Here is a 27,453-nt window from a genome sequence, read left to right as displayed (position 1 = left end):
ACGCAAGGTCGCGTAATCAGAAAGGAGAAAAATCGGAGTACGTGGAAAGATCGGAGCAGAGTAATACATTGACTAGCGGAGCAAAGGCACGGCTTGATTTCTAGTTGGTTACCGTTCCTCTCGTTCTGTTCCTCCTTCCTGCTCTTCTGTTCGTTCCTCGAGGCGTTCGTCGAACCACGAGAGAGAAAAGCTATCTCGCTCACTCACCTGTCAGAACTCTCGGAGCTGTCGTATCGATCGGCACACCGCTTCTTGCCGCAAGGGCCGACGAGGGTGTCCTCGGCCATCCTAACCTGTCCCTTGAAAGGGCTGCCCTGATGCCTGCCGGCAACGAGGCCATTTGCAGTAACACCAGCGGCACCAGCAGCACCACCACCAGAACCAGAAACAGCAGCAGCGGCAGCAGCACCACCACTACCACTACTACCACCATCACTACTACTACCATCACTAGCGATACCGTCCGTCGTTTTTCCGGAGGCGTCCTCCTCGTCTATACCAGCCTCGCTGCTACTACTACTTTTATCGCATCCGAGACGATTCACTTTTTCTACTAACGCGTGCTCCTGATGCTCATGGTGACGATGTTCGTCCTCGTCCCCGTCTCCGTCCTCGTCGTTGTCGTCATCTACGCGGCACTCGTTCATTTTGCTCGCACTTTCGTTCGGAGAATTCACCGTCGCGTCGAAGAAAGCCGCGGACCTCGACCGTCGACCGTCACCGACCGAGCACCCACCACCGGCATTGTCACCGCCGCGCGTCGCGTGACCGGTCATCGCGCCACCCTCCGAACCACTGCTACTACCATTATTATTACCACTACCGTTACCGCTACTATTACTATTATCGCTATCGCTCTCTTCGTTTTTCACCTTTATTACATTTTTCGTCTTTATTACGTCGATTCGAACCAAGCCGCAACACTTTTTCGATACACCCTTCTTCACTCCATTCTCTTCTACGTTATATTCCTCTTCGTCTTCGTCCTCCTCATCATCATCGTCGTCCTCGTCCTCGTCCTCGTCCTCGTCGTCCTCGTCGTCCTCGTCGTCGTCGTCATCGTCGTTTTCCTCGTAATCTTCCCTGCTCGGTGACGTAAACGGAGCAACGCACATCGTGTCAACACCAACACCACTGCCACTCTCGTTTTTACTAACACGTTCGTTACCATCAGCCTGGTCATCCTCGTGCTCCCGACGATGATAATGCTGGTAATGATGATGATTATTGTTGTTGTTGCTTAGATTACCGATGTTATTGCTGCTGTTGTTGATGTTGTTGTTATTGTTGTTGTTGCTGCTGTTGTTGTTAGGGTTACCAAGATGCCGACGAGGAAGATGAGCATTGGTATGACAATTACGACGGGGAGGACGATGTTGATGTTGTTGCCGATGATGAGGATGACTATCGAGCACAGAAGCGTCTTCGTGGATGCGTCTCGCGATGTCCTGACCCGTGCTCAAGGACGTCATCGAAAACGAAGCGTCCTCGCGTTTGTGTCGCTCCCTTGTTAAACGAGAATCACTGTCCCCCAGGTCGGTAGCCGCGTCTTCCGCGGACGGACCGTCTGCCATCTTGTAAACGATCGCACTAATGCCTGGCAGAGGCCCTATGGCACGAGCACGGGCCGCGCCACCGCTAGCTCGCTTCTACGGCCCGGCACGGCTCACTTAACCCCTCTTTTCTTCACCTTACAAAACCACCGCCACCTCTCGCCGACGGCTGCCCACTGACGACCCCCACTCCCGAAGCTGCCGACGCCTGCTCGCGAATCCGAACGACGACACCCGAATGCTACCGATGTCTTCCGGTCCCGCACGAATACCCTTCCCTTTCGACGATTGGACCGATCGCCACGACACCTCACGACCGTCTTAACTTTCGCTTTCTGGGGGGGAAATTGAAACGTTCTATTTGGAGCAACTTCTAATAGGGATAGTTCTAATATATACGATATTCTAATTGTAATAATTGAAAAATTGAAAATAGAATGTAATAGCTTACTCGGCACGATCGTAATATCATATATATATATATATATTTTATTGTAAACTGTTTGTGAGCGTTTTGAAATGAAGAAAATGCATTTGATGTTTGTGATTTACTTTTCTTTATTCAGAAAAAAATCAACTCTTTCTGTGAGAATCCAAGAACATGCGTCTTCGATACCGTAATACTGTTGAACGAAACGCTTAGCCATGAGCACCATCAGATTTATTTGCGTTCTGGAATGTAATTCCAAAATGAAAGACACATTCTCTAGCGTGAACTTACGTATAAGCTTTTGTACACGCATATTTACACGATATACAGGATATTCACAAATCGTACTTTACCTTCTTGTTAATTCTTCTAAATACATACAAAATTTATTGCTATATTGGCTAGACTCGAAATTTCGCCTAATGGATAGTTACAGAAAGTTTCATTTTTCCTATTTTTTATACATATATGTATATATAGTATGTTCAAAATGTGTGCGACATTATAAGTACGTACGAACATAAGAAAAATATCAAATTAAATTTATCCTATGGACGTACGATCGTTTCATCGACTTTCACTCTTAAAATTTAAATTTCTTTGATTCTGGAATGTGCGTGCTCGAACACGTTGCTGTACAAAAGCACTAACTTTGAGCGTAACATCGATCACATATTATGCAAAGCAATAGGACCGTAAGCTATATAACGATAAACAAGTGTTAAATACCGCTTTTTGATCGTATAAGAATAGGCACAAGACAGGCACTTTCAATATCTTCGTAATAATTGAAATTCGCAGAGTACAAAGGTCCTTCTTCGTCCCGAATGTCTTCTAATTTTGTCGGAAACTTCTTGTACAAGCGATCAGTTTGCGAAACGTTTTAAAACAAGAAGAATAGAATCGAAACTGTTTTCTCAGTGTTTACGTTTATAACTACTTAATTTACAGATTAAAAGTTAAATCATTAACTCTATTTTTTATACGTTTTCTTCTTTACATATGAGGCAGCTACGATTCATGTTGTAACATTTGCTAAATGTAAATATATAAAATTGTATCATTATGCTTTAAATCGATGACAACGACTCAATAATTATTGTCAACTTTGATACGTAAAATTTGAAGTGAGAGGTATACCGGTACGCGTAGCAAATCCACTGGTTAAATACAGCGGTAATAACTTTCGATGTTTGCACTTACGTATGTAATCTTTGGATCTTTTTACACGATCTTTAAGTAATATTTATTAGAAAGCATTGGTCTTCTTTCATACCAATCGCTAAAAATAGAGCACATGAACTTTCGTTTGCTTCAGCGAAAGTGGAAATATGTTTACGATATACACAAAATCACAATAGCAATTCAAGCGCAGTAACTTTGTTCATTTTATATATATGTAAACATGATCATTTAGAATAGCTTTCCCTTTTCATGATGGGAATGTTTCCATTATCTCTATATACTTTCTCAGATTAGGGTCAATTATTATGATCAAACTCGTAGATCGTTTATCAGCAAATATTTCTCTCTACTCCTTCAATCTCATCCTAATAAAAAATCCGTATATACACTAATATTTTAATTAAATCTTGAACATGTGAATCAACCTTGTTAGTCGTAAAATTGGATCCAAAATTCACGTACTTTCTCCGATCATACGACTAATCGGTAGTCTCTCTATTTAAACATTGTAAAAATCTTTTGTGCATTTATTTCTTTTTAAGTTCTCCTCTAATATCCTGCGCAATTAAAGTTAGACTTCAAAGTAAAGCCACAAATAGTTCCGCTAAAGACGATCGGTTTCGATCGTTTTACTATCATCTCCCTGCGTCATAGACAAACGCGAAGTATTCGCCATATCTGATAACAGAAGATGTTCATTGTCTATGGAACTTTTCGAATTTCCACTGATTAAGTTATTGCGGCCGCTGGTGCTCCTAGCTAATCTTCGTTCTACCTTATCACGCCTCTGCTTTTCTCTTTCTGTCTTCAATTTTGTAAATTCGTCATCGGAGTTAACGCTAGCGGATGAACTATCGCTGCTTATAAGATCATCCGCAACACTGTCTATGTAGCTGGCTGCTGGTTCGTAAGCAATGCTCGATCGTGCTGACTGTGAAGTACGTTGTGCTCTAAAATCCGAATAATTTCATCATTTTGCAATATGAAAAAGATAGAAAATGGTTCGTTTAGAAAGAAGATTATCAACCTTGAATCAGACCCGTATCTCCTGTCGTTGACAATCTCACCGTTACTTCCCCTTAACACACCACCAGTTACAGGAGCGCTACACGAAAATATCTCTCCATTTCGTGAGTGTTCCATACCAGGAACAGCGACGGGAGCACTTGGAGGTGGTGGTCCCGGCGAAAATATACTCTGCACGTGAGGTCTCTTCTCCGACTTCATCGACGTTAACGTCATTTGTTCGTCCGCTTCTTCCTTGATTACTCCGATCCTCATCGAGCCTCCTCCTGCTATTTAAAATTTTCAGTACATATCAAACATAGTTTAGCCGGAGAAACAGACATATATGTATATGCTCGAAGTTTTATGAAAATTTGAAACCTGAACTTACCAACGGCTCTATTTTGTAGCGAAGCGGCCGAACTAGAAGATGCAAGCCTTCCAGGTGTTTTAGTCCCACTTGATGTACCGCCATCTGGTCTATCGTCTTTACTGAATAATCGTTTCAGCACGCTGGTGACGCTGTTGACTCTTGGTAGAGATTCTCCGATGATGCTTGGAGTGGAGCCTCCGCTCATGGTACGGTCCCGATTGCTTACTCTGCTAGCGCTTCTACAAGTAAACATATACTTCCGGTTCCATAACCCAATAACCTTCGCATATTTTCAGCACTCGATATCGTAACTTATACAGTAGATAGACGTTAAACAAATAATATTACCTCGCTATTTTACCACTCTCGGTTGCGCTCCTGGTTAAGCGTTAGGCATATGAGCGTTTACAAAAAAAACCGTACCGCGTGGAATAAAACATTCACAAAATAGCATCGTTCCAAGACCAACCTTGACATTTTCCCAGTCGCTATGAAGTGTATACCAGACGCGGCGTCGTCGGCCATGTCAGGGCGGAACTTCTGTTGATAGTCCCCTGCCATTTCATCAATCCTGACCGAAGATGGTTGAAGTTCTTGCTGCGCCGCGGATAACTGAATTCTAGCCGTGGATGGCTCCGGATGCTCCTCGCGGAAGGGCTGCGCTGCCGCCGTGTACGGAAGTTCCGCAGGGAAGATCTCGTCCCAATATTGATCGCGGATTAATTCCGGATGCTCGTGGTGCATCTCATCGACGATAAGGTAGCTCACCTTTTACAATACATATGGAATTAGAATACATGAAAGATACATTAACATTTATAAAGCTAACAGTAGCACAATACATACTATACATTTTAAAACGTCTATTATAACGTATGCTATTATATGTATAATTGGGTTCATCGTGGAAAGAAAAAATCTATCTCGGAAGGATTGAACACGTGATCTTTTCATTATACCTGCAAATTTCTGTCGATTATCCAATTGACTTCAAAATCATCGTCGTCCTCTCCGAACGGGTTAATCAAAGTCTCAGCTACTTTCAACCAACCCATATAAAAAAAGAATTGCAGCGTTGTGAATACTGGAAAATACATATCGATGTTCGGCGATGCATCGGTCACCGACTGCCGACCCATCACGCTTGTTAAAAAGTACGTATACACAGCTAACGTAACTACCTACAGAATACGCGAACAGAAAAGGAAATTAAAATTCTTGGTACGATGGATGCACGAATGTTAAATGTACATGGTTCTGGTGCGTGTTGGACGTGCTCACCTGAGTGTAAACTAAAGGAACGCTAATAGTATCATAGTGCATGAGGCTACCGCAGAGACCGCGAAACTTATTTAACTCGTCTATCAATGTTTTCACGGCGAAGTCGTCACGAATCCGGCCCTCCTTCCTCGCTCTTGTCACGATACTTGACGCCCATACTATCGGTAACCAATGCTTGCTGGGCTTAGGAAACTTTGTGTTCAGACTTTCGAATATGACTAGCTCGTTCTCCAGCAACAAACCCGCCTCTACGAAGTGCTCTAACGTGGGGAATCGTTTCTTCACACGGGGCGAGACCATCGCTAGTACTAGCGTTAAGCAAACGCACACGTACCTGAAATGAAAGAAAAGCAGTTGTTATATATATATATATATCATATATATATATGAAATATATATATATATGATATATATATATAAATGAAAGAAAAGCAGTTATATATATATATATATATATCATATATATATATGTATCAAGGAAAATTAAATACTTTTTATACCAGTACAATAGTTCACCTGGATTACTTCTCTCCTTGACTTTAATCGAATCGATTCTTACTGTTCTATCGTGACACAGTAACGAGCAGCGTGCACAGTACTGTGCAAAGATGTTAGCTCACTTACCAAATGAAAATTTTTCGCTTTTTTATGGATGTATATAAAAATCGATGTCATCTTGAAGTAGTATTTTACGTGAACGCCTTTCGCTCCTCCGACAGATACAATTTTTAAATGAACTAAACTATAATATCTGACATTTTGTTTTTAGTATCCCATACAAGTTATTTCTATTTTCGACTTTCTCTCTTCTTACGACAGACTCTAAATCGTTCCGTGTCTGTTTCATATCATATTGGCTAAAGACTGTTGCACAGTATTTTATGTACCTGACGATAGTACGGCGCATTAGTCGACCTCTCTCGTCGTTGCCGTGAATAGTGGCTGACACGAAAACCGCGATTGAGTCTGGCCACGGTATCACCATGTATTGATTCCACCACCTGGTCATAACAATACTGACGTAGAAGCCCAGGACGAAAGACAGCGGAATTAGATCGCTGTACGCGTTGCAGTACGCTACTATGGCCGCGAATATCTTCTTTTGTTCTTCGTCCAATATCAGTCGGTAAATACTCGACAGCGAATAATATATGAAGAGGAAAAGTGCTAGGTCCAACCAGACGAGCTTGTACACGCTTGCTCGCCATCTAGAAAACAAACAATACGTAACGCAAGACGTTTTAACAGCCGCTGATTAATTACAAAAAATAAAACACACTTCTTGAAAGCACTTTCAATTTCTGTGAAAGTGCAATCGATATCTGCGATTTTAGGTCATAGAATCTGTTCAAGACTGTTAGTGTAGTTAGTTCCGAGAAACCATCGCGATAATTCAGTGGATTATTCAACGATTATTATCCGGCAGGTCTCTGCTTAATCACGGAATACATCGTGTGCGTTCCAATGATGAATTACGAGATCCCTTTTTCTTATCTCGACTAATCTTGACTGTACCGCGCGTTGAGATCCAAGGAATTTCGCGATCGAATCATCCTTGAGATTGCGAATTGATACCTGGGCGATGAAGTCTCGCACAATTTTCCATTGTTCGCACCTTAGTGGTGAGTAAAGCGTTTACACGCGAGCACGCAATCGTATTATGTTCGAAATACAGTTGCTCGCTAAAGTATTTGTACATTTACCATAGGCAACTTGCATGTACGCATGTACGGATATGTTGTACGAAACACTTTGAAAATTAGCACGCTAATGAAACACGTCTGTGGTGATTATATCGATGAAATTTGTTATTAATGTGAAAATATATTTTCAGTAAAGAGATTAGCACAACATTGATAGTTATCTTGAATATATGTAAATGTTAAATATAGGTATATACAGGGTGGTTGGTAACTGGTGGTACAAGATTCTACGCGAAAAAAGAAGTCGAAAATATAGAATAAAATTTTTTTTTTTTTTTTAATTTTTCCATCGAAACAACGATTTACAGTGAGATCCGTTATAACGTACCGCACGCGTACCGAGCGAAAATTCAAAATCGATTTTCTCGAAAACAAAGCCTCGAACGAAAAATTTTTATTCTACATTTTCGACTTCTTTTTTCGCCTAGAATCACCCCCTTTCCGCTTGTACCACCAGTTACCAACCACCCTGTATAATTCCAGGCATTATCGAGTCTTATTAACAGAATGAATAATTGACTGTCTAAATACGTTCGTGATCTCTGCGAAATATACGCGTACCTGCGCTAAATATCGTAAAAATGTAATTTCTATATATCGATTTGATTCTCAGATTCTATGCTACGATTATCAGATTTTCTCTCAAAAATTCATTAATATAGTCATGACAGTGCAGTCTCGTCATATTATCAATGAACTTTCAAGATGTTTCGTATAACGTATAATCGTATCTCTACGAGCGTTTGAGTAGTTTCGCAAGCAATTGCACATAACGTGACCCGATAACGACTAAACTGGAGGAAATAAACGCGGGTCGATTCGTAGAATCTCTCTGACGAACTATGGTCTTATTGCAGACTTCAAAGACATATAGTTTACAGTCTACGCAATTGTACCTTATTTTCGACGGTGATGCATAATCGAAAATATTCTTGAGCGTGAAACATTTCGTTAAATACGGCTGCAGGTCGTCGGATCGTCGTAAGAGATCTGTTATCGCGATAAACGTTCCGCTAATGAATAAGGTAGAACGACGCTCTATGAATACTAAAAGGCGACTAAACCAAGACTACTTGAGTATCTTTATCGCGTCGATTTTCCCATAGCAGGATCGACATTTTAACGAATCTTTCAAGATGAAGAAAATTGGAAGATACAGTAGAAATTCGTTTATCTCGAGTCGTCAGGAAACAAAGAACTCGTACAACCGGAGTTCAATAACATCAGGACGTCTACAAGTAACGTCGTGTTTATATACATATATATAATGTTGGTAGCTTTAAAACGAGAATTCAAATTTGCTCGTGCTATAAACGTAGAAAATAGCCCGTGCTACATTTAGGGAATAAAATCAGTTACACGTAATAATCTATATTCGTTCTATTTTGCGTTGTATTTAACGTTATTTTCACCGTTTTTGAAAGAGAACTGACGACAAAACATCTGCCAAGGATATTATTTATGCAATGACGTGATAATTAATTCGTTTCTTACTCAATTGCAAAATAAAGGCTCACGTTCGTAAGTAGCAAGAGTTCAATTAATAAGACATTAACCCCAATCTCGTGTCACAATAAATACGATTCAGACAAATAGTATCATCGGACAGACAATGGAGTAACTGCAAATACAATATATTACATTCTTCGAAGAGCAAACGAGTAACGCGCGTAATTTAAAGCATGGCTTGCACGTGACGAGCTTCGAACAGTTGAAACACCGCATCCGAGTACGGATATAGCGTAATTGAAATAATAATAGAAAGGTCAACGACCACAGGTCAAGTGAAAAATGGAATAAATCTTCCTCGATATTCTATATACAATTTGTCTTAGAATCGACGAAACAAACGGTTCTCATTGGATAAGAATAATAATCCATTAGGCATTAGAAAATAACCGATAGCATATGAAAAGTATAACGTAAATATTGAAAAATGAACGATACGATCTTCCTACAGGTCTCATCGGTATATGTACGTAACTAGAATTGTCGAGATGTATCCAACCTTGGTTACGATTCTCCTTGATATCCTTCACGTACGTACACGTGACGCGTTTTTTCGCGGAACGCTATGACGGAAGAATTGAAAATATTATTCAAACATGATAGCTGATAAATAATCGCGTGCAAAATCAAAAAGAATCGTCGGGAAAGATTACGATCCATTAACAAGCTACGCCTTTGTATCTGAAAATCTTACGTTTATCTATCAAGTACCGATAGTATACTATCTATCGAGCGTCTAGTGAACACGAATCATTTTCAACGAAAGAAAATATCAGGCTAACGTATGAAAGTTAAATAGAACGAATGTCGCTGTCAAAATTGACAACGTAAACAGGACAAAGTAAAAATAAACTACAACAGATATAACTTATCAACGGTCTTCTTAACTGCATGCAATAGTGTCGACTGAACGGACGAGCTAAACCTAAACTGCTTACCTTAGGAGTAATTTTAGGAAGCAACCGAGACCTCTGCAGGTAGCGACTTCGGCAGTATAAGTGACTGTCATCTCTCACGATACACCTGCTGTGCTGAGAAACACGGCATAACCAACTGCAGTTCTTTTAGAAGAAGATCTCACCGATATTCTCGCTAGAACGTCGTCTCGCTAAAATCATCTCTGCTGACACGCGTATCGCATCCTTTTCTTTCACCTTTTTCCCGTCTGACAATTACGACAAGTTATTAATTAAATCGCGTACCACTTTATCTCTGGGTTCTTCTCCCTCGACGATAGACAGACAAACGAGATGGCTGCGAAGGTCATTCTCGATGTGCTTTACGCGTGTCTTGCTGTCTCTTTTTCTCTTCGTCAATCGATTATGTAATTCGTTGCAATCGCACGACACCGAAAACGACGTTACTCGATGAAATTGCTTTTCGTTTGGAATCTTTCACGTGCCAACGTCCTCGCGGTACGCTCTATTAGAAAGAGATGACGGCAATCACGATATCAATTAACGAGGTACAAAATATTTTAACAATTAACACGATACTTTGTTAGTTACGCCACGCACTTTCAATTTACCGCGCTTTCGTTAGTTTTCTTTTCGATTCACTTCTCACATGCTACTCTTCCTCTCTTCCCGGTGCGCTCTATTAGGAAGGGACGGCAGATATTCATAGAACCCGCCGTTCGAAGGAAAAGAAAAATGGTCGATGCAATCCTACAAATTATGTTGACACTGTATCGAGTCGCCGCGATTTCGCTCCCCTTCTTTCTTCGATAAAAATGATTATTTTCGTTGAACAAGTAAAATGATTTCGTATAGTATCCTACTGTAACACGTTATCGTTGGTACATGACTATTAAATACCTCGTTGTTACACCTCTAGTCGTTTAGAGCTACTATTATCCTTAAGCTGTTAACACAATGGTGCTTGTCGTCGTATGTATTATCGATAATTCACTGGCACTTCACTGGCTCCTTTCATCGAGTCGTTGACAATTCGAACGTCGTTTCCGGTATACGTTCGCGCTCAAGAACACCGATAATACGTTTGAAAAGCCGCCCGGTTGGAGGTAATACCGAAACGTTACGATTTATCTTCGTCTTAGCAAGTTCCACAGGTGAGCTTAGAATGCCAGATACGTCGATGAAAGTGGTAATCGACGCTCGTTATCGATACCTTACTGGTATTAAAAAACAAACATATTTTATAACATCAGTCTTTGATACCAGTCTTATCTCTTTCTTTATATAGAAATCACTTAGTAAAAATTCAATAATACACAAAGAACAAAGCGCGTGCTATGTGGTATGTTTGATCATCGCATCACTCATCTTCCAAGTAAAAAGTCACGCGGAAATCGTACGCGATAGACAAGTTTAACCGTTCATTCCGATCTTCCTCAAACACCCGAGGCACACCTCCTATCAAATTGCATTCGTTCGATCACCATATTATTTTCTAAATCTGATCCCCACTAACGATCTATGCCAAATGACCAAGCCTTTGTTCACTTCCGTTCTCGGTGCAATGACTCATTTGCGTTCTATATTTCACAAGCTTTACGCAAGATGCGTTTTCTATCCGTTCCTTGTTAACAGCACATTGCAGTAATCGCAATGGTAAGCTTGACTTGTAACCTTGTACGTGGATCGTTATCGCGTTATAGGTAAGTAGTCTGTTATCGTGCCGCCGACCTGCTTTACATCCTTGGTATAGAACTTCTTCGAATAGAAGCATAAAATGTTACTTTCCTTATTTTTAGTATGTCCACTGGTTTCTGAATGTTACGATAAGTTTTATCTTTGGAATTAATTGTATTCGTATTCGACATTAGGGTTTCATCTAAAGTACTTTCGATATCGCTCGCACAGAATCACATAGGGACTTTATTCTGTCTGCACTCGACACCGTGATAAGGTTGTAGATGTCCCTCTACAAGCATCCCTTTATTAGATTAATGGTAGCAGACTGATAAATGTTATCTTTCCAATATTGTGTATGAATTTGTTATACCGCATTAACGGCCATCGTTTCACCTGTATTTCGCGGATTTTACAAATGAGCAATAAGTTTGCACTAGAATTTTTCGAAACTCGGCTGTTTGATAGAAAAATTGTTAGTACTAGAGCATAAAAAGTCAATTGGTACATGCGATCGATATATTTAAAAAGTGTCAGGTCATTTATGCATCTGTGAAAAGCGTGATATTGATCACCACTTTTGACACTACCTTTGAAAGGTTCTAATTTTGTCCTTGTAAACGCAACGAGCACGTGTATGCATAGTCACTCTGGAGAAACCAGAATGACGCAGAGGGGAAAGCATGGAACATACATGTGCAACGAATTAATGTTTCTGACGTAGCTCGTTTATTGTATCTACACGCAATGCATTATCAAGCAGGTAACACGGAACAGGACCAGGATTATCACCAGTGTCAACACCACACACGGATGGAAATAAATATTTTTGCTTCAAAATGTAAAAAAAATTATTCAGTAACGATAAAAATAGTTTTTTAAATTCAATCACAATTTAAAGATTCATGATTCACTGTATCTTCACAAAATTCGCATGTTCTTTGTTGACGTAAAGCGATCCTTCTTCTTATCACGTGAGTTGGAAATTTCTTTGTTGACTACTCTAAAAACATGAGATCTTTGTAACACTGAAACGAAACATTTCATTGATTTGATAAAACTGAACTAACGCAGAAGAGATTCGGTAACAGAACTGTTTAAGTCAAAAATTTCGGGTACCGTATCTTCGAGCGTTAAGCCGTAATTTCATGACAAAGGAACAGAGCGACGCTCAAAAGATCCTTGAGCTCGTCCTACGCCCCACTTTGTCCTTCTACCCTGCGCACGCTTCGTACAACGAAATTCATTTTACGGAATTCGAAGCACAGCTGGTCGTGAGTTTCCCGAGCACTAGGCACAATCGCGACCAATCAAGCGCCAAGAGTATCGTACACGCAAACTCTACCTGTCTTTTATAGAAAGAATACTGAATATGTGGCTGAGACTAGTCGTTGCCGCAGCACGCCAAAAGATCCCCCGGTGCCGCACCACTCGCCTTTCAATCCTATCCCCATCATACCTCGTGTTTCCGCATCGACCAGTGGTGCTCATCAACCGTTGAAAAATCACTCTACTGAAATTATGTTTAACCCACTAAAAATTAAATAACATAAAGACGAAGTAAAGGAATAATATGACTATTCCGGAAATAAGACGTAATTAATGAAAATATTCGTATTTCGCGCAAATACATAACTCTGGTGAGTTCGTTCAATATTCCAAATGATAGTCATGTTTAAAAGTGCTATAGAAGCAATCGGAGTTGACTAAATATTTGAAACGCGTCATCAACAAAATTATGAAAGAACTATGAATTGGAAACTAAAAATGAAGGTGACAATATTCTCGTATTTCACGTTAAAAAATTTTAGGAGACACGAAAGATCCGATATTAATGAAACGACAAGGTTTATAGAACACACAGCTTTACTGGTTATGGCTATGTACACGTAGATTTTTCTTAATCATTTATCAAAATACTATGTTAAGAACGGTAAGGTGTTGTCATGACATCCATTATACACGTTTAATAGAACCTCTATGCTGGCTAATCGTACATACACTTCTAAAATTACAGTACTAGAATCACGAGTGTAAAATTCACATGCATTACACTCGTATGATTAACGTGAATTTGTAACTTATATAATATGAACTTCATAGAAGATAATATACATTTAAACTGTTGTTTACATTCTTATAATGTACACTCTTTTATATTCGTTTCTAAGAGAACAGTTGTAACCTGAATAAATTATTAATTGATTCCATGTACAACTCGGACACGCGCGTATAAATGAGTCCGAATGAACCTTTCAATCAATTGACATTGATATTACTACTGGATTAAAAGTTTTGGTCCCTAAAAGTCACAGCCATAAAATGCAATAAACAGTAGCAGTCTGGATTTAAGGCCACTCGATGAATAACGAAAACGATCGTGAACGATGATTTCGATGACTAATATAGTTTCGATAAAATACAGCATGTTTCTGATGGAAAAATGCATATTAAAATTAATAATACATTCCTTGACAATGTTTTTACAATCCTTAGGAACAGTACAGCTCGAAATGCAACAAAGGACGTTGATTTTGTCCTAATAATTTTGATGAAACAGCGCTGTCAATAGTCTTAATTATTCTTTCACAATGTGCCGACAGTCTTATTTGAATTTTTAAGATATGTCATGCAACGATAGTTGTCAACGTATCGTGTTTAGTCCCAGTTCTGAAACATAAAAAATCGGAGAAATCTGTATAATTTAAATAATCCATAATTCATGTCTTACATCTAAAAAGCACGATGTACCTTATAGTAGCATGCTGCGTTGACCGTGACCAACCAGCAATGAAACTATTTTCACTTCTCTCAGCGATTCGTTGTCTATGGCTACCACTTTTCGATGGTGCATTCAACGTGGCACTTTGCATAAAATCGGGAGCTATTGTCGATTTTATGGTTCTACAAAATAACCTAAATACACAATAATAAATGTTGCGTATAATTTAATTTTTAGAATATTTATTGACCGTTAATATATAAGATACAAAGACATACTTAGGCATCAATGCTAGAACACAGGTAAGTAATACTGTAAGCCAGTATGTATATCTCATGATAGCCATTTCCATTACCCAATACGAACATAGGAGACCCATACAATTAACGCAAACCACGTTATAAATTAAACAGAAACCGAAAAATACTCCTAGTGATCCCATTACGGCAAGAAGATGAATTATCGTCTGGAAACGAAATCACATCATATAGCATGTAATATCCAGTGTAATATACATTTATAATGTATATCATATAATATATTGTATAATATTTAAATCTATACTTAGATATTTATATGTTATACAATATATATAATAAAATTTTTATTTACCCAAGATCTAATTTCTATGGCAATATTGGTCAACATAATAACAACAGAACAAGTCATTACAGTTGTTCCAAACTCCCAAATGTCAACAGTTGAATCATAGTATACCTAAACAAAATAGTTTCCTTTTCATCATGTCGGTGTATTAACTTATACTATATCACATTTTTTGAGACTATACTAACACCCTCATTAACAAAAAAAATGACGATACTTTGATACAAAGCATCAGCAATGGTTATCCAAAATGTATATGTCTGGTATACGAGTCCAAGGCGTCCTCTTTTGTACAGATGAGGATTAGACAATAAAACACCGGGAGAAGCCACTCGATCATATATGCCTAATACAAGTGGTGGCATAGACGTAAACATTAAATTGTAGAGCATTAGATAAATTTGGTCCATCATGACTGTTCCAGTAAATCCGCAGTATAGCTACACAAATAGTAAGATAGTTTTATACGGGTATTAAAATTAGAGTATTAAAAATGAAGTAGAATGTATAGAAATAGAAACTATACCTGATACCAAAACAGGACGAAAACGATAGTAGCGTTCTCGTAAAAAAAATATAAGATCATTCGAGATAACCGGTCGTAACACCAATGACCATGCAGCAAAAGAAGTCTGCTAAGCATTGAGAATCGTGAAATGGCAAAGTCTGCAGCCATGACAGCTTGTGTACCTTCTTGTCCGGAGATACCAACTCCTACATCTGCGGTTTGAATCATGCTAACATCATTGGCACCATCACCAATTGCCAAAGTCCTCATTCCTAATTGTTCCTTCACTATGCGTACGATATATGCCTGTAACGTACCGTGAAAGTCCATCAAATAATAAAATATAAAATCAAGAATGAAAACAAAAATTAGATTTCTTGTACCTTCTGAAGAGGCGTGGCTCTACAGGCCAATACACTGGAACAAGTTTTCGTTAACTCGAGAAACAATCGAGTTAATCCTGACCGTGGGTCAAGAATAACGGTTAAAGTTTTGCCGTCAACAATGAGCGCACGTTGCTTCGGCCATGGATTGTCTATCCTATGTGCATCATTTTCTGCCGCATCACGATTAAACATTGTAATTTCCCTAATGTTATCCATTCCATGAACTGTACTTTCTTTACGTGCAGATTCTAAATACCCATGAATTAAGGTTTCAGCAACAGACTTGGATCTTGCTTGCAACCACAGTAATTGCATCGCAGGGGAAAAAAGACGTGCTGAGTACGCAATATTAACTGCGGTTTCTGGTTTGTCTCCTTTCAATATAATATATTCATTAACGATACATTCTAAATCGAGAAATATCATTTTATTTGCTTGAAATTCAGAAAAGAATACCTGTTAAAACCCAAACTACGATCCCTGCTGCCATAAGAGTACCCATAGTTTCAGGTACTCCAGCTTGAAGTTTATCTTCAATTCCTGTAGCACCTAGTAAAGTCAAATGGCATTCTAGATTCGCGTATGAATCTTTAATGCGGATTTCGCGATTTTCCATTGCGAGTTCTGCCTCAGAATGCATTTGACGCCAGTTATCGTATTCTTGCGCTGTCAGAGATTTTTTAGCCACTACCAAAGTTCGAAGACCTTGCCGCGCGTATGATTGAAGATATTGTCGACTTTTTATTGTGTTTATAGAATTTTCATCTTGTGGAGTCAGAGACGATAGAATCGCTGTATCAGCACCCTTGCTATACAGCACTAGCTCGTTAGTGATAGGGTGCCGTACCAAAATAGACATACACTTTCTGTTGGAGTCAAATGGCAAAACCTACAATTCCGAGTACGTTTTATTGTAGACAAATTACTTTTAGATCTGTTTTGATTTGCTTCGATCGATAGAAGAATAGAAAAAAGAATTTATTCATAAAGAACTCACATGAAGAATTTCAAAAGTAAGAATGGATTTATCCGGCAAAGAAACAATTGCGCTACGTGCCGTTCGTTTAAGAAGTTTCACGTTATAAGCACGCGCAGCATTCACCAAAGCGAGCTCGTCCGGACTTTCCGCTTCGTAAATTGCAGCCGCAGGTAACAATTCGTCTCTACTCTTCCCGCTCTCATCGATAACGGGACTCAGCGGAGTGCGTCTCTTGTGTTGCCCGTTTGGAGACAATTTTCTACTTAACAATCCCATTCCTAAACTCGGTATTGACGTCACGTTGAGGAATTTTGGCCTGCAAATACTTATGACTTTAAATACCTGAATACAATAAAACGATATCGTTAGAAGATAGGTACAAAGTAAATAGTGACCTTGACAATTTATTCGATAGTTTAGTAGAATTATGGAGCACAGATTCTATTTCAACTATCGAAGAAATCGATGACACATTTTCATCGAGACTGTTGGTCGGATGAGACAACGCAGATAGAGGAATAATTGGCGAAGGAGTTAAACTTCTGTCTATCATTCTTGTGTATCTGCAATGGTAAACGGTAAATAATTTGTAACAAGGTAATTAACCTAGATATGCCTGAGTTCTTTTAACAATATTTTCCACACACTAGTGTCCAGTCATCCTTCCAGATGATAGACACGTCTAAGTTAACAGAGAGAAAAATATATACAAACCTTCCAGGTTCTTCGCCATTCTTCTGCGGTTCTTCGATCACTCCGCTGGAGTTCATGGTGTCATAATGTGGTTGAGAATTGACCACAACGGTATTACATATCGCTAATACGATTAGGAATTCTTGCAGATGATGCCTAAATGTACCTATAAGAAGATCTTCCTTCAGCCGCGACGAAGGTATCAAATTCTCACCGTTTCCGCCGTGCGAATAATCCTGTCCTCCCACCACGCACCGCCTAAATAGCATTTTATTTTCCGTGAGCGTGCCAGTTTTATCAGAGAATATGTACTGCACCTGTTGAAATAAAAAGAAAAAAAAAAAAGAATAAATATCTGCTTCCTTATCGAGACCACGCACAAGCTCGATCAGTTTGCTTACCTGACCTAATTCCTCCGTGATATTGAGCGCGCGACATTCAGCCGAGCGTCCCGTCTCCGCGTCATAAAGGGCAATATCGTGTCCGATGTGATAAACCTGGCCCACTTTCGCCATTTCGATAGTGACGTAAAGGCTTAATGGTATCATTACTTGCAGAATGATAACAAACGTCCAGAATGTTAACATACTCTCGTAGTTTGGATCTTGAACGATCGGAATGAATGGGACGAACGTTTGGTCGGGAAAATTTGAAAGCCAAACTCGGGAACCGATGGCGCCTATCACGCATAATACCACTAGAATCGCCACACACCATACAACGTCGCTGTTCATCCGCTTCTCCAATCGTGAGCGCTGAAAAAAGAACGCCCTCTCTCGATTTACATTTTGTTACGTGACCATGGTCAACAAATCAGTTTCCCTCGAAACATTCTTTTTCTCTTTTTTCGTATCTTTTAACGATCTATAATTAGATATTTAGATAAATCACAAAGATCGACGGATCGTTACCTTATATCTAGGGCCGCCGTTGTTAAGCATCGCTTTCGTCTCGTGACCAGCGTATATCACTATGCCTTCGACGAAGTCGGTATTTTTCAATAAACATTGCCTGAGTAAAAGATTTTCCGTAGAAACAGGTACTCTACCACCGTTCGGGTGAACCACGGCACCGTGAAACCTGTAATTTTCATGTTGAACTTTTGCCAATCTCAAACTACAATGTCCTTTGTTAACTTGCCCTCGAAACGAACGCCGAGAGATAGCTCACCGATATATCCTAGTGCTCGGTTGATCGACCTCGATCACGGATCGAAACTTGGCCGGTTGAAAGGTGTCCTGCAGATCCACGAATCCTCTGACAACCTGTCGTTCCTTCAGATTAGTCTCACCGTCGAGATTGCACGTATCGAGGTACGCTACGCCCTGAGGATCGCTGCTTCGCAGGAGTAAAACATCGGCTGGTACGAGTTCGTTATTCGAGAGGTGAACCAGGTCACCGACCTTCACGTCTTTCCACGCCACCTTTGCATACCTGTCGTCTTCGCTGCAATCGTAAAACGTGTTCTCTAGAAACGATTCTCTGACGAATCAACGAGGGGAGTGACATTTATGAAAGAGAATTTCACGTGAAGCTACATAATTCTCACTTTACGGATTTTATAGACCGGAAATTTTATCTTAAATTGTGCGCGTCCAAGCAGACTAAGGGTCTTTTCTTGAAAAAACACGATGTTTCCTGATATATGTAAAATATTATCTCCTATTACCTCGACTCGACGGCTACCGACGATTCACCGAATGACGAAGAAAGGAGATAACTTTGCTTTCTTTCTTCGAAGAATCTTCTCCAATTTAAAATTTTTCTTATTTTTAAATCTTTGGTCGATAAAGTCTTCTCTTATCTCTATTTATTATCTATATATATTCATTTTACGCGTTATATGTATACTCTCGCTCATAACGTTATTTCTAAGGCAGACTGCCGTCTTACGAATTCTCGACTTACGAACGTCGCCAGGAATCAGTTACGTACTTCGTAAAGGTGGTAATTACCTATCGAAGATACGTATCAGCTGTTTGATATTCACGCCCAAGATCCTGTTTCTTTCGTAGCGTAATTACGCTACTCAATGAATAGATGAACATAACAATCTTCGCGATCGACGATGATTGCTGCTATGTATCTAACATTAACCGGATTGTCAACGGCCAGACGTCGATTATTCTTAATTAATTGTCGTCACCGTTCAACGCTTCCAGTCACAAGATGTTCGCTCATTGATAGCGCAAACGGTCCAAGGGAAGAGCTCAAGGAGAAACCCAAATCAGAGAAAGGTCGAACTTCGTTTTACTCGCTCGAGTTAGCAATCGCTGATTGAATAGAAGGAAAAAATAAATTCGAATATGTACTAACCAATGCTCTGCTCGATTTATTTTTCAATCTTCTCTTCGATGTAGCTAATTTAAGGTAAATTGTTGTTCGAACGTTCTCAACTTACACGATACACCTTCTATACTTTTTCATAAAACGTGGGGAGAACCATCGTGTTTTTTTATTCATATAACAACAGTTTACGCTGATTACGTGTCAAGGCCAATCGTTTCTACAAACTAATACCATCGAATTATAATGGTTTGGATATTGAATTGCTCGTATCGGAAATTATTCATAGAGCGGCGTGAGATTTCTATCGGAAAGGAATTAGTACGCACTTCGACGATGAAATAATTTGGAATAATTGTGGAATAATCTTAGAACGATCGTTGAATAATCGTGAAATAATTTGGAACGTGGGTAGCAGCATAGAGAAGCCACTTCAAGGTTGTTTCCAACTTTTCAAACGGGATATTAAATTTTTTCGTTGCCAATGCCATACACTGCGAACTATCAAATCTGACCTAGACTCCACTTAAGGGGTCGCCGTTACACGATTTTTGTCTCGTCGTATAAGAATCGTTGATCTGTGTAACCTTTCGTAACTTAATTGGGACTATTTATTGTATACCTACTTCGAGACGTTTTAACCAACCATATAACTGTCCAAGAAATACATATATCACTTTATTAAAAGGAACGAGAGCGACTAGAGTTAAAACGGTTTCTCGCTCGAATGCAAAATCTGATAGGAACGCTTCCAACCTTAACACCAGCGAAGATATTTAAATAGCGAATGTATATGTATGTCGGAGATGAAAGGACGTCGGGGCTTCCCTTTTGGAATGTTAGGAAAAACCCCAATACTCTAGTCCAGACTTTTACTATAGATACACTTAAGTAATAAAAATAAGAAATAGTTTTAATGTTCTAATCCGACTTTATAACGATGGGCTTGGACTCGAAGTGACATAGCGGGTCACTGAACGTAGCCATGGTCACGGGAGGGACGTGTATCTGACAGAGGTATGGAATGATTATATGTCTCTCCTTAAAAACAAAGATTGACCCGAGAGGTGGGGAGAGGAATATACAGGGTGGTTGGTAACTGGTGGTACAAGCGGAACGGGGATGATTCTACGCGAAAAAAGAAGTCGGAAATATAGAATAAAAATTTTTGTTTTTTTTTAATTTTTCCATCGAGACAACGATCTACAGTGAGATCCGTTATAACGAGACGCGATAAAGTGCACGCGTACCGAGCGAAAATTCAAAGTCGATTTTGTCGAAAACAAAGCCTCGAACGAAAAATTTTTATTCTATATTTTCGACTTCTTTTTTCGCGTAGAATCACCCCCTTTCCGCTTGTACCACCAGTTACCAACCACCCTGTATAAGGGCAGTTCCACTTGGACTGTGTGTGAGTTCATGCAGATAAGTTTTACTTGTACGTGGAGTCATACATGAATTCGTTGTTATCAACATCTCGACCATCCTATCGCCGCTATTACTTATAGCTTCTTGTAGTGACCACATTTGTACCAATAAATATCAGCTACATCCGCGATGGTAAATTTGAGCGAAGGTTCATCGAACGCCCAAAATTTCAACCTTAATCCGACATATATAGGTAATGAAATATATTAGTATCTATTATGTTTTGTAGCAGGTAATTTAAATTTTAAAATCTGCTTATTTCATAAAAAGATAACAAGTGAAAGATGTAATTACTGTTAATTCGTCGTTAGCTTGCGTACAGATCTTTGGCCAGAATTCAATTCCGTTACGAATATCTGTATTGTACTTGTGAGTAGCGTAAATATTCGCTAAGAAGAAACTTGGCTGGCACGTGGGATATTAGACTCGTTTTGTAGCACGTTTTCTAAAGATGGACAATTGGCGGCCACATTATAAGCGACAAAATACGAGAATTCTACTTTAAATATCAAAAGCGAGCGTTTTAAAAAGAGAACCGTGAAATTGTCATCCTTGAACCGAAAATAATGTCACTGATCGGTATATTAGGTCGTCCGAAAAGTTTCTTTCGTTTTATAAGGAAATAATGGATGCGCAATATTTTTCGTTTTATATTATTTTATCGAATTACCTATGATCCATTTTATTCTATCAAAATAAAGATCACAACGTTCGATAGATTAGATTTCATGTTTGTATAAAGATGCATCGTTGTAAAAGACGTGTCTGTAAGAGGAAGACACCTTTCGGACAACCTAATACTTGCAGAACTAGATAGGCGAATTTAACGTCCGCGAGAACGAGGAAAATGTAAATTCCATCCTTACGAGTTTCGATTACTATTACGGAGAACGACACCGGTTTAACCGTTAAAAACTTGATTCGTCGCCAGATGAAAGCGAACTTAACGCACACGGTTCTTTTCCTTTTATTTCCTCTCTCCACGTGAGTCATAATTTTTTCAAAGACACTTTTTATAAGACCGTCTTCTTCCGGGACAAGAAGACTTGACAGATTTACAACAATTAAATAAATTATCTACGTCGACATCGCAGATGCTTGAATTTCTGTAAATTTCATGAAATTACACCATCTCGGCGAAGAAAGAAGAAATGGTAACGAAGATCATACTAAGCAGGTTTTTGGAACACCATCACGTAATCGTAACGTGAATTCAACAGAGTTCGAGTTAATACGAGCCGATTATGTAAAAGAAAATCACAAGCGAAACGTTATTGCGTTAACGCAATGTTCATTCTAAACGGGTTAATTCGTCCTGAAATTAAAGGATCCGAAGATAGAGAGTTTGTCGAGCACAAAATCTCGCACAAGGTTTTAACAGTTGGACGACAGTTTTATTATCGCATACTGACATTTGAAAGTCAATTTACTCGGATTTTAATATATACTGGTATACGTATGACGATTGCAAAGAATAAAATCATTGCAGTTCGATTTGTCCAAAATAAATATCGTACTTATGTTATTGCATATGTATTTCTACCCACGACAAGAAGCCCGACCTATTTGAATTTTTTACGATAACGGAGTGTTGATAAATCGGTCGCGATGACGGCAGCAACTGAGTAGCCTTAGAAATTCTTTTATGCAACACGTCTTCATTATAGATAACGTACGGTTAGATAATACAACAATTTTACTTTTCCTTTCCATAGTAATTGGGTCTGTAACAAGTACCAGCACGTTTGTAACGTGCCTCTTTTCGCGAACAATTTAATATAATTTCCAACATAACGCGCCAACAAACATTTCAATCTTCCGACAGAGATATTTCAAAGGATTCGTTTATTCCTATCGGTCGATCGGTTATCTAACAGGGGTAGGAAGGTCAGCAAAGCAGTTTCTTGTAGTTAAATAGAAGATTAGTTGTTTTTGCATTTTTTTTTTTTTTTTATTTTGTCACCTCATACATTATGCAAAGGTAAGAATCGTCAATAATAATTTCAAAGTCGTCGATGGATATTTGCAAGCGTGTTCGAGTGCTGTAAGTTTCACTAAAAAATTTTTCGACAAATTTGTCCTACTTATCAAGCGGTTCGTGAATTCTTTCAGCGGAAGAAGGAATCTCTCGTAACAGTTGCCTCGTGGTTCTGAATTAAGAAAAATATTTAGGCCACCGAAATTCTCTCGAAATTCTTCGTTCGATCGGTTAATTTGTTGGAGCTGTTGCGCGTAACGAAACACGAGGCTCGGTGGGTGCGTGACGCAGGCACGTAACTGTGATACGATACCGATATTCCATGCATTAAATGACGCAATCGATGACATCAGTGACCGTTTGACGCCACGATACACCATGGGAAAAGAAAACCTAAATTGTCCGCGACATCTCGAATTCCCCGTCACGACACCTTCGTCCTTCGAACGATCTCAAGAAAATATTTGCGCTAAATATTTTATAGCTTCTACGTACATTTCCAAGTTCCCTTCGAACGTTGGCTACGTTTCGTGTTTCATTATGCGCAAGGTGATGGGGCTTCGTGAAAAGAGCGTCATTAAGGACACCGCTGGTCTCGCGAGGAACCCGCTGGAAATTTGGAAAAAATTCAACATTTTCGTGAACTTGTTCGAAAAGCCTGACTTCGACGATTCTAAAATATATTGTAAAGCTCAATATTTTTAGCAACTTCCTTTCTCTACATATAACCAACGGTTGGCTTTGGTTTTCGAGCTGTACAGAAAAATATCCAGACGCAGCCTTGTTTTAGCTTTAGTTCTCAGGCTAGGTTGGAGTGATAGTAATATTAATGACGCGAGGCGGCCGACCCTGCGAATCCCCTTATCGGCACACGTTAATATAAACAATACTGGCCGGCCGCCGCACGGCGGCAAAATTAACGCATATTACTACTACCACCAAACCGATCCAGCTTGAAAACGAAGGCCGAGCGGCGGGATATTTTGGCATATAACTCGAAAACTTAGGCCGTCGGTTATACGTGCAAGAAAAAATGATCGAAGTCGAGCTTTACAAGATATTTCAAAGCGACCGCAATCGGAGAGAATTCGGAGAGAAAGAGAAGCTTTTCGACAAGTTCACCGGAATGGCGATATTTTCAAATTTCCAGTAGCGTCCGCGCAAAGTCACTGAACAACATCGTCAGATTTCTCTGTTGATGCTTTCTAACGATTGACACCCTTTTCGCGAGAATCCATCGGTTTGCATGCAACGAAACGTAGACGAAACTTCACCGATATGATCGTGTCGGTCTTACGACGGTGCTACTGAAATTTGAAACTGTTTATCGCGTTGTACATTGGCAAAAGGTTCGTACAGGCGATCGAACACTTTCGCGAGCTATTTTAAATAAAAAAAATTCTGGAACAGTGCGAATACTCTCGCGAGCCGCTGCACGAAACAGTTCGCGGAACGGAGCGACAATGTGTGTTTTATGTTACGTGTTCCGGCGGAAAAAGCTACGAACGCAGAAACGTCGATGGGTTTCATTGTCACGGAGAATGTCGCGTCCTCTCGTTGCTCGCATCCAGGAAAGGAACGAGGAAAATAGCTTGAGGCATATGGCAACCGGTTTTATTGCTACGCCTTCCATCGCCGTTTTATTCTACTTCTCGGCGTCTTCGACGGATACGAGCCGTATGAACGACATCCTTGTGTCTACCATCCTGTTGGATCGTTTCGCAGCTGCTGAGAATAAAGGCTGCCTCCCACTTACCGCTTTAGCGATATTCGATTATCCACGCATTGGCATTGATACGTATCACTGACGTATAATACACAGCTTCACGAAGCTATTCCAATATATCCATTATGCGTATTATACGTGTTTCGGTCGAATCAAGGCATTTAATCGTAGGCGTTTTCGTACCTAAATTTTGCAAATTACAAGTTGCCTCGATCCTAGAGAAGTACCCAAGAAACAGCGTCCAGAAATAGCCGGAATAATATATTTGATCTAACGATGTGTTTTGTTTAACAATTAGAAATCGTATTCGCGATAGTAAAGATAAACACCATTAAAACTTCCATATTTACAAGTTAATCTTGGATACATATGTTTTTATACGTTTTCCATTTAGGAAGAATGGATTTTGCTTCACCTGACTCTCAAGGACACGGTACAATTACGTCAAGGGTGACCTGATGTTCATACATCAGGGTAACAGCTTCAAAATTGGAAAATCATTCTTTCGAATGCACGCGTTTTAAGGAACAGCGTTGCGCGCTGCGTTGCACGACAATGTGGCAAGCAGCAGATATCGATCTTGCGATTTCATGCGAACCGTCCGATGACGTCATGCTTTTAAAAAATTACCGAAACGAATTTGACATTTGTACAGCAACTTTGCTAACTGTACTAGATTAAGTCGATTACGCCTGCACGATACACGTCCATTTCCCGCGTCACGTATACCTTGTGACAATCGTACCGATAAGACATACACAGTCGGTCATAGCTATTAGGATATCCGAGCCTGCCTTCGTAATAATTTATAAACCAGTAACCGTACTAAATTGACCAGTCATAAGTTACACATTATAGATATCTCTTTCACAGTTCTGCAATTTTATGTCCACTTAAATAAACATCCTTGCGTCGCACTAACAAGTTCGATAGGAAAGCAAAAGAATTTTACAACGTTAGTTGAAACGTGCAAAGCAGCTTTGCTAATACGAACTCGCTGATTTTATGATACATACGTATACGCTTTCGTAACGTAAAATACTACGTAAAGTAAAACACGCGTTTCCTAATAAATGTAACAAATTGGTGTCCCAAATAGATGGCCTGAAACGTACTCGAACATCTACTTGTACTATGTACCATTTCTGTTTCCAGGTATAACCACGACTTCGTTATATCTTACATTATATACACGCTAGGTTCGAGTTCCGTAACTGTGTTACGAAGCTCCTTCGCCTCGTGCAATTATCGAAAGCGACTCGACACAGAAATCCGTAGGATAGTTCGAGCGGAACGCGGACTTGGAATCGCGTGACGTTATCTCACGGGAGAACGCAGTAACGACGTTCGAGTGCTCGCGACCGACATAGCCTCGTACCAGTCAAAGCGCATTAATCGACAGCTGGAATTCGTGGCGAAGGTTCGTTCTTGACATTGCTGACTACCGCGTGGAGAGCTGGCTGGTTGGCTGGCTGGGCTGGTTGACTGTCGATCTCGTCAGCGAACGAAATTAAACGGGAGGCTAAAGAAGGTCAGCGAGCGCGTGCGTGTAACCGCTTATTAAGTAGGTAAAGGTCGTAAGAAACGCGTTGCTGCGGAAGAAACAGATTCTCGATCGACCCGCGTGTTCTCGTGCGTTCGCATCCTGCGTAATTTTTTTTTTTTTTACCTCGACCAACTACGTAAACCCGTCTGCGCGTGGTCGTCAATTAAACGTGGGTTATCGCCGATCGAATCGATCGCCGACGAAGTTTCTAGACCGTTGCGAGGCTGTTAGATTCGTCGCGTTCTCTCTTCGCGAAACAAGCCAAATCGTCGAAACGCGGCTGCATCGATCCTCCAACCTCGAGCTCTATTTTTAACAACGAAATTAGTTTCAACGAATTTGGTTTAGAACGACGAAGGGACGATGTGTTTGGCCGTGCTCTTCTGCCAATTCTCGGTTATATTTCTGAAAAGGAATCGGCGACCTTTAGACCGGGAAACGAACGCGAATGACGAAACAAGCGCGAGCGATGCGTATCTCCGGTGTACGCGCACTTTGCTTTGTGTTAATTGGCGATCGTAATACCAGCTAATTACGCGTATCGATCCGAACCGCGCACCACGATCGAAATAACGAAACGCGTACACCGATCGTTCGATTTTGCTACGAACAGGACGACAAGCTCCCGCAGGGAACCGCGCGGGTACACGCGCTCTGCAATTTTCCCTCGACCTCCTTTTCTTCGCGCTCCTCGAAAACGCTTGTCAGCCCCGTTAGCTTCCTTTCAATGCCGGCGAATAGCGCATCTCTGTCTTTCACCTACACTCTCGGTCTGAACGCCTTGCAACTTAGCATCTACATACTTGAACGATCTTCCATATATTTTTCACAGTTTAAAGCCTTCCTGTTCCAGCTGACGCAATCCTTTTACCGTTCTCGCTGCGAGAAAGGAAAACGAATTGTCCATGCACGTGAGTTTAATATGCCAGTGTATCGTGGGTGAAATCAAGGAAACAGGACAC

The 27,453-nt window shown here is 40.0% G+C and overlaps 3 protein-coding genes across 6 annotated transcripts in view; all 3 read right to left on the bottom strand.

Moving 5' to 3' along the window:
• Window positions 1-1,748, bottom strand: part of jing (AE binding protein 2 jing) — a 152,839-nt gene extending 151,091 nt beyond the window's left edge. The window contains exon 1 of the mRNA XM_069115380.1: window positions 208-1,748. Within this exon, the coding sequence (XP_068971481.1) occupies window positions 208-1,574 (1,367 nt within the window). The 5' untranslated portion in view covers window positions 1,575-1,748. The remainder of the gene's footprint in view (window positions 1-207) is intronic.
• Window positions 1,749-2,086: 338 nt separating this feature from the next.
• On the bottom strand, window positions 2,087-12,974 carry LOC138181264 (bestrophin-2). Its single transcript, XM_069115987.1, has 8 exons — window positions 9,978-12,974; window positions 6,715-7,035; window positions 5,828-6,161; window positions 5,506-5,727; window positions 5,016-5,314; window positions 4,565-4,785; window positions 4,196-4,463; window positions 2,087-4,118 (listed from the first exon to the last, which is right to left on the bottom strand). Exons 1-8 carry the CDS (start codon window positions 10,046-10,048, stop codon window positions 3,773-3,775), a joined length of 2,082 nt encoding a protein of 693 aa, XP_068972088.1. The 5' UTR covers window positions 10,049-12,974; the 3' UTR covers window positions 2,087-3,772.
• Window positions 12,975-13,481: 507 nt separating this feature from the next.
• Window positions 13,482-27,453, bottom strand: part of LOC138181262 (phospholipid-transporting ATPase VD) — a 28,785-nt gene continuing 14,813 nt past the window's right edge. For 2 of the 4 annotated variants that reach the window (XM_069115984.1, XM_069115986.1), the window contains 14 exons: window positions 18,698-18,973; window positions 18,439-18,607; window positions 17,929-18,282; window positions 17,549-17,844; window positions 17,230-17,397; window positions 16,853-17,150; window positions 16,312-16,744; window positions 15,853-16,229; window positions 15,488-15,775; window positions 15,150-15,401; window positions 14,968-15,072; window positions 14,634-14,821; window positions 14,385-14,549; window positions 13,482-14,303 (listed from right to left, as the gene is read on the bottom strand). In XM_069115984.1, the coding sequence (XP_068972085.1) occupies window positions 14,261-14,303; window positions 14,385-14,549; window positions 14,634-14,821; window positions 14,968-15,072; window positions 15,150-15,401; window positions 15,488-15,775; window positions 15,853-16,229; window positions 16,312-16,744; window positions 16,853-17,150; window positions 17,230-17,397; window positions 17,549-17,844; window positions 17,929-18,282; window positions 18,439-18,607; window positions 18,698-18,973 (3,412 nt within the window). In that variant the 3' untranslated portion in view covers window positions 13,482-14,260. Of the gene's footprint in view, window positions 14,329-14,384; window positions 14,550-14,633; window positions 14,822-14,967; window positions 15,073-15,149; window positions 15,402-15,487; window positions 15,776-15,852; window positions 16,230-16,311; window positions 16,745-16,852; window positions 17,151-17,229; window positions 17,398-17,548; window positions 17,845-17,928; window positions 18,283-18,438; window positions 18,608-18,697; window positions 18,974-27,453 lie in introns of those variants that run through there. The other 2 variants (XM_069115985.1, XR_011173478.1) reach the window with 2 other exon arrangements.

The sequence above is a fragment of the Bombus flavifrons genome, chromosome 6, assembly GCF_040668555.2.
Source record: "Bombus flavifrons isolate JBK064 chromosome 6, iyBomFlav1_principal, whole genome shotgun sequence".
Lineage (NCBI taxonomy): Eukaryota > Metazoa > Arthropoda > Insecta > Hymenoptera > Apidae > Bombus > Bombus flavifrons.
This window is presented reverse-complemented; position numbering and strand designations above follow the sequence as displayed.

What these genes read in the sequence shown, in the direction of transcription:
- LOC138181264 (XM_069115987.1), bottom strand. Translation starts at nt 10,048, where the DNA reads ATGACAGTCACTTATACTGCCGAAGTCGCTACCTGCAGAGGTCTCGGT. An exon ending in TTCCTTTAGTTTACACTCAG is followed by an intron (nt 5,728 to 5,827) that starts GTGAGCACGTCC and finishes CGTATTCTGTAG; the next exon opens with GTAGTTACGTTAGCTGTGTA. An exon ending in GCTACAAAATAGAGCCGTTG is followed by an intron (nt 4,464 to 4,564) that starts GTAAGTTCAGGT and finishes AATTTTAAATAG; the next exon opens with CAGGAGGAGGCTCGATGAGG.